The sequence below is a fragment of the Rhamphochromis sp. 'chilingali' genome (assembly GCF_963969265.1).
Source record: "Rhamphochromis sp. 'chilingali' genome assembly, chromosome: 4".
Classification (NCBI taxonomy): domain Eukaryota; kingdom Metazoa; phylum Chordata; class Actinopteri; order Cichliformes; family Cichlidae; genus Rhamphochromis; species Rhamphochromis sp. 'chilingali'.
Window position 1 is genome coordinate 2,108,125 of NC_137948.1, and position 12,008 is coordinate 2,120,132.

The following is a 12,008-nucleotide window of genomic DNA, read 5'->3' on the forward strand; positions in this document are numbered from 1 at the left end:
TTGTTTAATAATACAGAAGACAAATACCTTAAAAAAATAATCGCATATCGCATCGCAATCGCAATATTGGGGCAAAAAAATCGCAATTAGATTATTTTCCATAATCGTTCAGCCCTAGCTTAGAGGAGATTCTGTGCAAATGAACGGCCTGACGACGTGTGGATGTTGGGATGTTGGGTTTTAATTGAACAGCTCAATCAGCCACGTAGTCCATTTCTGGATTTTATGCAGTTTCCTTGGAGCTTCATTTGCTGAAGGGAGACCTTTAATGAAGCAAAGACTCCTTGATGAAGCCTTACATTTCACTCACTGATGATGAGGGAAAGCCTCTCCTTTTAGGCATGCCGCCCGGTCGCTCTGACTCAGTGGGGGATGTGAATGACATCACCAAACCAAATTGCGTGCCTCTTGCAGTTATCTGCTGCCCATCACTCTGTCGCAAATTGGATTACGATGGGACAGACTTTGTTGCAAGACTTCCGGGACTGGAGCTGATGATGGCATGCCTCGAGGGAGGATAACAGCGAGAGGAGCAAAGCCGGCAAAGGAGGGGGTGGTGCTGCCCGTGACGGTGCTGGATTTGTGTAGAAAGGAATTGATGGAGGCTTCCAAAGAGCCGCACATCATCTCCCTCTCTCGCACCTTCAGTGTCGCGCTGATGCAAATGCAGAATGTGTGAACATTAACCCATATACACGGGAAATTTATTTCTCTAAAAAACTCATCTTTTATCAGCTTTTCCCCTGTGAAGCTCCTCTCAAGGTTTATGTTCCCTTTTACGTCTCACTCTCTTCCCCTTCCTCCCTCACTTTTCAAAGAGCAGTCATTTCAAACTCATACCAGATTGGGCACAGTGTATTCTTCTCTCTGCTTTTTTATTCATCAAAGGCCGGAGAGACGGAGCAACGCCGTACCGCATGTGCTCCTAATGCTCGTTGTTAGCTTGGGAGGACAGAGAGAGCTCTGAAAGGACTGCAGAACATTTACTGTGTGTGTGTGTGTGTGTGTGTGTGTGTGTGTGTGTGTGTGTGTGTGTGTGTGTGTGCGTGCCCAGCATGCGTTTGTGTGCCCGTGTCCGTTTGCGACCTCACCAGCTGCTGCCCGCTAATCATGGTGCACCTGCGTTTTTAGTCGATACAGGCCTTTTGTCCTATTGGTCCCTTTCAAAGCCGCCACTCACAGATGCTCTCCTATTGGCCGATGCCACATTTTCTTCACTTTGCATTAAACACTGCATTTGTGTGAGTGTGTGCGCTCACGTCTCTCTAACACTGCAGCTGCTGACTGTGAGCCTGGAGGAGCTGGAGAAATGAAGCAGAATCACCTGATTCTTCACTTCTGAGTGAGCTGCAAACCAAACGTAGCACCTGTTGGGCTGATCTATCGCGAGTGCATAGACGGGAATCGGCGGGGTGGGCGGGTCAGTGGAGAATGGCAGCGTGCCCGTTTTGGCCCGCGCAGGCTAGCACCGTAAATGTTTTTAATTAGCGAATAGCCACAAAGCAGGTTAGCTAATGCTGCGCATGGGGAGGCGGATAGAGGGAGAGGCTGGCTTAGCGGCTTTGCTAGCCTGAGCAGAAGGAACGTGCCAGGGGTTTGAGCCGGTGTTGGAGAGAGGGTGTGGGGGGCTGGAGGTGGAGGATTTACTCTCTCTCACGCACACAGTCTATCTCACAGGGCTTATCTTTATCCACAGTCTGTGGAGGGTTTCATCTGATGTCAGCAGAGATGGAGAGACTGAGAGGGAGAGCTGGAACTCGGAAAGACAATGAAAAGAAGGATCCTGAAGAGATTTGAAAGCGAGAGAAGAGGACTCGGGGAGGGTGTCTGCAGATGTGAAGGGAACTGTCCAGCTGGGATCAGCTAAGAGGGCTGGAAGGTATAGCTGGATATCCGGGAAGCTTTTGTTATGAATAGATAAAGCGGAGTGAGGGAGACAACACAGAAAGAGGCAGCGTGGAGCTCGGCAGTGACCGACCTGGGGATTAAAACAACGCAGACCGACTGGCCAAGCGAGAGAGCGAGCAGGATATAAAACAAGAGCAAGAGAGGGACAGTAGAAGGGAGGGATGGAGTCAGAGGGGTCTTTGTGCTAGATGTTTGGGAGTTCTTTATTCCCTGGCACTGGCCCAATCCCCAGTCCCCAATCGGGCTGGGAGGCTTTGAACCTGGGGCTTTTCGAAAGAGCAGCATGCTCTCAGGGCAACACATGGCCATAACAAAGAGCCGGGCAAAATGCCCGGTAAGTCACAAAAGCCCCGTCCCTTAGGTCATCGGCAGAATTCAGCATGTGCCGCCGTGTCTCTGCCAATCGGCATGCCAAGACCTCGGCGCTAATAACCTCCATCATAAAGTTCTTATAATAAAGCCCCCCAGTTTTATTCCCGTGCTCGCACACGGAGAAAGGCTAATTATTACTGCGAGGAGACCGACAGCCCCTCCACAAACATCCAGCACTCTGCTTGCACACATATGGAGGAGAGTGCATTCATCACTGTTGGAAAATGAACCGTCTAATGTGAAAGGTGCTTCTTTCAGACCAGCTCACAGGATTCATGCATAGCTCTGCTTACTTTTAGTGTCTTTCAGCTAATGTTTAGACTCACAACTCGTTCACACGTCGTTTCCAGCCACACAAAACATAAATGTCTGTCGGGGTCACTTCCTCTATGAGTTTAAAGGTTTACTTTATGCTTCTTGTATTCTGTGAAACCCTGACGAGGTCCACAGCTCTTAAAATTTACGGGTTGTCTATTCTTAGACCTGTTTTTTGTTTTATTGGTGCATTTCCTTCTTTTGGCATGTTTAAAAATCTAACACTTTAAATAAGCTGACAGTCCAGGCTCTGTCTAAATGCTGGGACATTTGTCCTTTGAGTTTTTCCACTTCGTCCTAAATTTGTTCACATCCATTCTGAGAGGAAACTCGGGTTCCCGTCGTCGGCTGTTTGTAGTGTTCTCTTTCCTTTTAAAATGCATATTTAAAAATGTTTAAGGTTCATTTTCAGTCACCATTATTTTTGGATTATATTTCAACTTACTGTCATTTTTACTCTCCATTTAGATTTAGGCACCCAAACTGTTTGGTCAGGGCTTAAAACACCTTTTCACAGACCAAATACACAAATCCTACTTTTAAATATATGTATAGATTATTCCGACTCATGTTGTTACAATGACAACATTAAAGGAAATGTAGGAACATCTAAACATGGAGAACAAAACGAGAAACATCAGCACTCAGATAAAAAACAGTGACTTATATCAGTTATTTTGGAATAACAACGATTTTCATTGCTAATTAACTAAATGGTAAATATATGGAAAAGCAGTAGCAAAGAAAAGATATCACTGACAACACCTGTGACACTGATGAAGTCAGTGAACTTAAAATAGAGACAAATTTGACATAACAGTGTGAAAACTATCCAAGCGATCCTAGTTTACCTCACAGGGTTACCGTTCAAGCATTAAAGCCTCCTCTGGGGGATCGTTACAGGGTTTAAACTCCTGTTTACTGTTGGAAACTGTGCTTTTCAAACCAAACCTGGAGGTGAAAGAGAAGCTAAACAGCAGCTGCAGGAAAAGGAAGTGGGGGAGTGGTGGGCTCCAAGGTGGCTTGCAGATGTGCCGTAACTGCTTAAACAGTACACCCACTGTGAGATGTGTGGAAGAGCGAGCCGAGCCCAAAGTAACACTACGCTCGATTAAGATACCGATTCCCCAAAAGACTCGGAGGGCGACTGAGACTCTGGCAGCGTCTCCACTGAGCATCGCGATCTGAACTCTGTTTGGTCCGATTTTACCCAGAGTTGAGAAGAATCAGTCGACATGAATCTCGATGAGTCACCGCTACTTTACCCCTGTTAAAAGTTCTCTGCTGGACCGCTCAGCGCTTACAGAGAGCCCGACTCAGCCAAAGCACGCTCATTTGAAACGAATCGTAAATGCCAAATCATACAAATCCTGTTTACTCTTCTTAGCCTTTGAACTCTCTCACCAACAGCCATCATGAATTATACGCAGCTCGGTTTAGCCAAGAAACACAGCGTTGCTAAATTTGCTTTGCTTGGTGTCTTGAGGTCTTTACAACACTGAACCCACTACATTTCCTAAATGAGAAGAGAAAAAGAGCAGATTTACACCATCTTTTCTGCTTTGTGTATTTTTATTGGAGGGCCTGTGTGAAGCGTCAGGATTTGTAAGTGCCGCTATTAACTGGGAGGCTGAATCCTGCCAAGTCAAACACCAGCGCCAGTCAAGTGCTCGCAGCAATCAAATCATCATTTCACTGAAAGCAGTCGGTTTCTCCCAGAAGTAGGGGAACCCGCGCCGCAGAACTCAAACACAGCTAATAGACTCCTGTCACTCCAGAAGTTGGCGGAGTTCCTGCGTCGGTGCCAGAGTACAGTACGGAGGGAGACAGAGGAGATCAGACTCGGTCGCTGTGTCCGAAAGAAAAGAGTGTTTATTATTCTCTGAACACACTTTTGGACTTTAATAATTAAGATTTGTCACGTCTCATCACGCGGCGGTCTCATCTCGTCATTCGATGTATAGAACGTTTTTCACTGCAGATAGTGTGTGTGGCTTTGGCAAAAGAAACCAGACTGTCTTCTTTATAGACTCACTCGGTGAGTCCCACTTTCTTCCCACTGTGACAAACAGACCCTCATGCAAAGCCAAGAATCTAGCCCCGCTTTCATAAACTTCTTCTAGGGACCAAATTCTAAGAAGACGACCAGGACGAGGAGCAGGGAGGTTTCTGGTAAAAGGCTCGAGAGTTTCCGAAGAAAAAACAAGAAATATTCTTCTACTGCTGAATGACAGCAAGTTAATGAAACATTAGAGATTTGACGGCACAGGGTAATGTTGTCACATGATATCATTAGAGCAATGCAATAGAGCTAAAACAGCAGAGATCACAACACGAGATATCTGGAAAGTGGTGAAAGCTGTTTTTAGCCCACTGATATCAAACAGACTGAAACAGTAAAACTACCAGCATGTTCATTACGCCAGTTTGCAGGGAAACTCTTTAATGTCACATTACTTCTCAGAAGTCTTGAGTAAAGTTGACGACAGCGTCTGAAGTTTATCCGTGTTTTGCAGTGACTAATCAGGTGTCGGACGTCAGTGTTAAACGCTGCCAGATGCGAGCTGCATTTTATTTTGACAGCTCCAAAGAAAAAAGACAAATATTGTGCCTTATCACCATTTCCAACATTTTTAACATCAGTCAAGGGAAACCTGCTTTCAGCTGCTCTTCCACCTGCTTTCCGAAGCAAACCTGCTGCAAAGCTACCCGGGAGCACATGAGCGATGCAGTTTCTATCAGAGGTGGCATCGCTCACTTTAGCCTCACCGAGGCTGACGTGTTGCGAACGGTTCAGAACGGGACGACCCCGCCTCGCACGCCGACACGCTGTCAGAGATAAGCTAGCTCTGACACATCTCGTGAAAGACGTAAACAAAGAGCCGCTCCTGCTGCGCCTTCATCCGTCAAAGCTTCGCACATTGTTTTACTCTCGCTGCACTTCTTTACACCTCGTGCACATCTGTCATCTTTGTACAAAAGCACAGCTCTGCGGTCTCTGCGGAGTCGTCCTGCAGAATAACACGAGGTTACGTAAGCGAGAGGAGCGTGCGGCTTTCAGCACGCCACTGCCCCACGTTTCATGGTTTAGAGTTTAAAATCGGCGCCACCTTCATAACTGCAAGTGTTTTGAGTGACAGCAAGTGTTTTTGCTTCCTGTTGGCTCAGTGGGACCTCATTCTCCAGTCCAAAGCTACCCCGTAATTCAATCCATCACTTGAGGAAAGCTGAAAACACTGCAGATATCAGAGGCTCTTTGGAGAGTGTAACTACAGCTTTCCTCCATTCCTCTCTTCCATGTTTTGTATGAACTAAATTAACTGCTGTGCTTCTTTGGGGTGACAGCTAGATTGGCCAACACCTACTCTGAGTCAGCCCGGTCGAGAGGTGTTAGCGGCCTTGAGGCTTTGCAATCAGACTTTATTCTCTCTCGTCCTTCAGGGAAGTCCCACAGAGGGCCCGTCTTGATTAAAGCTCCACAGTGACTGACTCATACAATCTGAGTCCTGCTGGCTTCACAACAGCTGGAATTACTCAGATACTCAACCTCCTTCCCGATGTCAAGTAAAGTCCTGCTGTGTGTGTGTGCGTGCGTACGAGAGTGACGGCTAACCCTAGGAACCGGGAAATCAGTGTATATTAAACTGCCTTTGTGGCTCGTTGGATTTCAAGCCTGTGGGGACAGCTTCGGTCTGCCCAAAAGATTATCCTGGCAAACCTCCACAATATTGTGTTTGCCCCGTTCGAGCCAGGTGCAGTCAATCACTCGCTACCCCAGGCTTCTAAGCGGAGAAGTAACTATATCTGACACCTTTCTCTGCAGCAGGAGCCTAAAATACAGAGATGTTTGTATGCTGCGAAGGCTCCAAACTTTCCTGGCAAAGCAGACTGACGTGAAAAGAAATCACGTGTATAACAAAGCTGCGTGTGTGTACACGTAGTGGAGTCGCTCCATCATTTTTATGGCCCAGCTTCATGGAAGGTGACAGGTGAAAATCTTAAAATTGCTCTCGTCGCGCTCGTGGAGGCGTGAAAGCACTAAATCGCCCCCCCCGGACTCTTCGTGTGTGGTGTCGCCCTCGTGGTGATTACTGCGGGGCAGACTATCGTATGACACGGTTCCCATTTCAATCGTTCTACATCAAAGTCATCCTAAATGTCACCTGAGGTCATCCTCCGATCCTGAGCAGACCTCAGAACAGCCTCGAGGTGGTGAACAAACGACAACTCGCAGCCCACTGAGGCTGCTCGACACGCTGGCCTGGACGTGGTAAAAGAAACGTTTTTCTAACAGTGGGATCAAATTATGACGATTAAGCTTCTAAAATCTCACTGACTGAAAATAGAGAAAAGATGTTTTGTATTAACATTAGGTCAGATGACCTCGTTTAATTTTAATAACAAACTCACATCGCAGTGTTTTGCCAGATTGAACATAAAGTCAGAGTTTTACACTTATGTTACTGAACTGCTCCCAAAGAGAAGCACAGCGGTCTCAGGACAGAGAAGTGTCTGCGTGACAGAGGAAACAGGACGATACGCACACTCTGCTCCAATAATTAAAGCAACACTTTCATCAGAGCATCAAGCTATTGATCTGGTATTTTATGAAGTAGCAGCACGGGCTGTAAATCAGTTTGAGCTGAAGTTCAGTCAGGTTCCCTAGAGGGGCAACAATGACACAGGATGATTTTCCAGGTGGATTTCACGGGCACTTTTCCCCTTCTCATCTTTCCTGACTCTCTTATCACTAGTTTTGCATTTGCCTAGAGTCCATGTGGTGATACCAGGACCCTACAGCTCCTCCGGGATGGCACATCAGCAGCAGGCTTGCTGTGCCCCCCAGTAGAGTCTCAGGAGCATGGAGACAGGCCCTTAACCCATCAGCAGACACAGCATCTGCTCCTTTGTGCAAAGAGGAACATTATGAGCACTGCCAGAGCTACAAAATGACCTCCAGCAGGCTGCTGGTGTGAATGGCTCTGACCACATGATCAGAAAAAGACCTCATGAAGGGGGCCGAGGGGCCGAAGTCCATTAGTGGACGCTGTGTTCAACACCTGGCATCCTGAATTGTCATTTACGATAAAATACCAGAATTGGCAGCCCTGTGCTTTTCACAGGTGAGAGCAGGTTCACCCTAAGAACATGTGGCCAACGGGAAAGAGTCTGCATAAGCCTGCCTGTAACATCATTCAGCATGCCCATGGTCTGTGGAGGCATACAATGTTAACCTACGGGCAGGGACGACATTTTTAGACTCATCGTCAGGCCCTACGCAGGGGGCCCTGGGTTTCCCTCGGTGCTCCACAATGCGCAGCCCCACATGACGAGAGTATGCAGGCAGCTCCTGGAGGATGAAGGAACTGATACCATTGACTGGTCCTCACACCTGACCTAAATCCAACAGAACTCCTCTGGGATGTTTCAGTCCATCCATCACCACCAGGTAGCACCTCAGACTGTCCAAGAGCCAGTGATGCCCTGGAGCAGATCTGGGATACTGTCCCAGATCCCTGATGATGTCAGGCACGCATGTAGCCACTTATTAAACGGAGCAGCTAATATTAATTGTCTGTGGGCTGTAAGAACGGCAGGTGAGAGCACTGAGCTGCAGAGCAACAACCTGGGAGCACCTGAGACAAGACCAGCCTTGCACTTGTTTTACCATTAGTCACAATAAAGCAAAGCACCTGCCTAAGGTAAGCGTTCAATAAAGGAAAACAGCCCTCCAAATATGAACTGACAGTCAGTAAATGCATCAGAGTCATTAAATAAACTGGGTGCCAGTAACTGTGCAGCGTAATGAAACAGCTGGAAGAAGAAGCATGTAAAGTGCTATGAAGACAGGCAGAATGGGTGATTTGGAGAGATACTGGAGGCTTTTCAGTGCGTTTGAATCACTGTCCCCACTGAATGAACACACGACCACAGGCTGCTGTACGTTATGAAACTGTTGCGCTGCATAAACAAGCTGTACGGTTAATCCACCACAGAATTTTAATTCATTCTTTATGTAGCGAGGATTACAGCATTTCCAAGCAGGCACAGTGAATAATCTCACGCAGTGCTGTTAGAGACGGATGTGGAGAGAAAATAAATGTTATTGATCTGAGAGGGGACTCTGGCAGGTGCGCTGTAGCTTGGTTACAACTGTGAACATCACAAATTAAAATAAAAAAAGGGGCTTAAAGATAAAATGTACACAACTGCCAGACCAAATTGATCCAAGACAGCGATTAGAGTGGCGAGGACTACAGCTACTACTGTAGCTGCTCCATAAATAAAGCCTCGGATGTGGCCTGTGCAGTAAAAAGGTTCCTGAAACGCACAGAAACGTGATGCACAGAGCTGACACAATTGGCCTTTCACCATCACAAAGATGGTGTCTGGTCTGGGTGATGCATTTCTCTCTCTCAGCCTTTGGTAGTGCCCCCCCCTCTGAACAGGCCCCCGTTTATGAGGGCAGATGTCAGTCTGTAGGCCCCCTGAGACTCACTCTGTAGGCAGCCCTGCACATGGCCTGACAGTAAAAAGACAGTAAGGATGACTTAAGCAGAAGGCTTAAGGGGAGAGGACCAGTTTCTGATTAAAACGGTGCTTGAAGCAGTGTCTTCGAGGGTCAGGCATCTCAGAAAGATGTTGGACAGAGAGTTTAATCACCCTAAAGCTCCGGGTGCTAAGCTCAGCTTGTGCATTTGATGTGCATGAACCCTTTTTTGAATGTTCCTTTAAAATGAAACAACCATTAATAACCATTTTTCCTCCCTGCAAACACCGACTGAGTAGGAAAAATGTTGCAAACGGCAACGAGACTTTTAGCAATTATGGTGTAAAAACAGAGAAAACAAAGAATATGGATTCCCCTCATGCTCGGGACACTACACATCCGCCGCTGCCAGCCTGGAGGAGATATTGTCAACCAGCACAAATACAATCAAACATGGGACATGTGACCCCTGGTGTATTTTTACAACAGCATCCGCTCTGAAGGGGAAAACAAGAACGAGCACACAAGTTCCCACATCAAAGCCACGGCCATACTATCCTGTGCTATGTACGCAGGGTATGCATGCTAAGCTACGTAGCATAGCTGGATAATGCACAACAGTGTGCCTCCGCTGCTCTGGTGTAAACATGTGGGCCAAATATTTCTGAGGCTGGCCGAAGGCTTTACTGCACACAGCAGCGGGGTGAGTAACCTGTAGACATACAGTAAACAAAAGGAGAACTCACTTTTTCAACAGCAGTGATGTTAAAAGTAAAAACACCAACATGAAAGGTTGTCTTTACACCCGGTTACTTTCTTATCACTTTAGAGGTTTTTCAAAGTGACGAGAAAAGAAGGTGACCGTGGCTAAGGTAGATACAGGTGTGTCATCCACCAATCAGAAGGTTGGTGGGTCTCCGTATTGCTCCCAACACATTCACCTGACTGTGTATGACATCTAAAGCAATATGTATTGGTACCATTCTCCAATCCTTATCTTGGATGTTGATGCATGCAGGGCTAAGATGTACAAATTAAAGACTCTGAATTGAAGATTTTTGGTGATCAGCTGTGAAAGAACTTTTCTTCAAGGTTATTCTAGAAGGACAAAAGCTAATTACTCATGAAACGCAGCACTGGGGCTGGATTAAGCTGCCTGTGGGGACCGGTGGACAAAGGCAGCTGGGCGCTCTTATTGAACACCCACCATTTTCCAATTAGTTTGGTAAATCTTGACTAAATAAAGACGGACTAAGGTAAAAGCGCCATGTTTGAATTCTATTAACTATATTTAAATATTCTGACACAGAGCCCTTCTACATGGCAGGGTGGTTTGATCTTTTATAAACAGTTATTTACTTTGTTATTGGATGATATGCACACCAAGCCCATCAAGACACGCCTCATTCCCTCCACCATGTTCTTACCTAGCAGCTGCACGCCGCGGGTCAGGCCGTAAACATCAATGAGGGCCCAGAGGGGCTCGGCCGTGCGGACCCCGCTGAAGAACAGCATGGGACTAGACTCGTTAATGCGGTAGAAGACTCTCCCTTTCTTGTCCACCCAAAAGGCGATGACGTTGCCCTCGTTGGCAAATTCCTCGGGCAGCGCCTTGGCCCAGAAGCCACTCTGAGACACCAGGTCAGGACAAGCGTACTTGGGAAGGTTGTCTGGGTTTATTCTGGAGGGGTCTTTAGCAGTGAAGCCCAGACGCAGAGCCCCACTCCAGCAGCACTGCTTTTTGGTAATCTGCAAAGAAGAAAACTTGTTGGTACGTGAAAAATATCAAATTATAAAAATGTTTCCATGAATAGAAACGTCTGCTTTTTGAGGCTTTAAATCAATAACTGCATCACGTCTATCCAACACAGACAGCGAATTTGAGTTTACACTGGGGGACAAAACCTTTTAACTGTCAAGCTAAGATAAAACTAAGACAACAGTTTTGACAGTTTAAAAGCTCTCAGACACTCGAGAGGAAAAGTGCTCCACTCTGTGAAAAATGTACCTTGAGGCGGACTTGCTCATAGAGCGTGATGGGCCGGTTGCTGAAGGTGATGGCATTGCAGAAACTGGCCTGCCTCTTTGCTGTCTTCTGGGCAAGGTCCATGACAATTTGGGACCCCTTGGCGTTTGGATGGAATAGAAGTGGGCTGATGGGGAGAGGCCCACCGACACTGCCACAGTGGATAGGCAGGCACCTCTTGGGTTTGTGGTGACATCGATGTGACGTGGACGGGAATGGGCCACCAAGGGAGTCTAATAAGGCAACGAGAGACAAAAGAGCAGAACAAAGCCATGAATTTCATTGAAAACAAACCAAATAAACGTCCTAATTAGGAGCAGGAGGTTAGGTTCCAGCAATGCAGTTAGCATCTGATGTGACATCAGATAAGGAAATATCATCTAGGATTTGGTTCTTTGTTGATTATCTGTGAGTAGAAGAGTAATAAGCTAATCAGCAATAATCACACTGGGCCTGCAGGCTGAAAACTTTCAAAAACACATGTCCAAGACAAATGATGCTCTTTAGTTACTCACAAAATGAGCTGTTCCCAGACAAACAGCCATTCTGAAATCTAATGGCTGCATTACATGGTCCGCGTTGGCCGTGAGACTCTCTGTTGGACATCTGTGACCACAAATTCTCAGTAGAAGCCGTGTGAAGTATGATGCTGTTTGAACATATTGCATATACATTATTTGACCCAATTAACACTGACGTTATGGTATAATTCTTGCAGTCCAATAACCAACCAAACAGGTCAATTGCAAGTTTCTAGCAAGACTAAATATCACATATCGCGCTTGGTCATGCACTTCAACCCAAAACCCGGCAGTTCGATGGCTGCTTTCCGGTGGTGAAGAAGACTCGCAGAGGAAGGCATGACTGACTTGATAATTAAATGCATGGGCAGCAGAA

At 46.6% G+C, this 12,008-nt stretch overlaps 1 protein-coding gene across 5 annotated transcripts in view; it reads right to left on the reverse strand.

Moving 5' to 3' along the window:
- neurl1aa (neuralized E3 ubiquitin protein ligase 1Aa) overlaps positions 1-12,008 on the reverse strand; it is a 51,040-nt gene that overhangs the window by 20,191 nt on the left and 18,841 nt on the right. For 4 of the 5 annotated variants that reach the window (XM_080879498.1, XM_080879497.1, XM_080879500.1 and 1 more), the window contains 2 exons: positions 11,094-11,344; positions 10,513-10,834 (listed from right to left, as the gene is read on the reverse strand). In XM_080879498.1, the coding sequence (XP_080735624.1) occupies positions 10,513-10,834; positions 11,094-11,195 (424 nt within the window). In that variant the 5' untranslated portion in view covers positions 11,196-11,344. Of the gene's footprint in view, positions 1-10,512; positions 10,835-11,093; positions 11,345-11,626; positions 11,761-12,008 lie in introns of all 5 variants that reach the window. The other variant, XM_080879496.1, reaches the window with a different exon arrangement.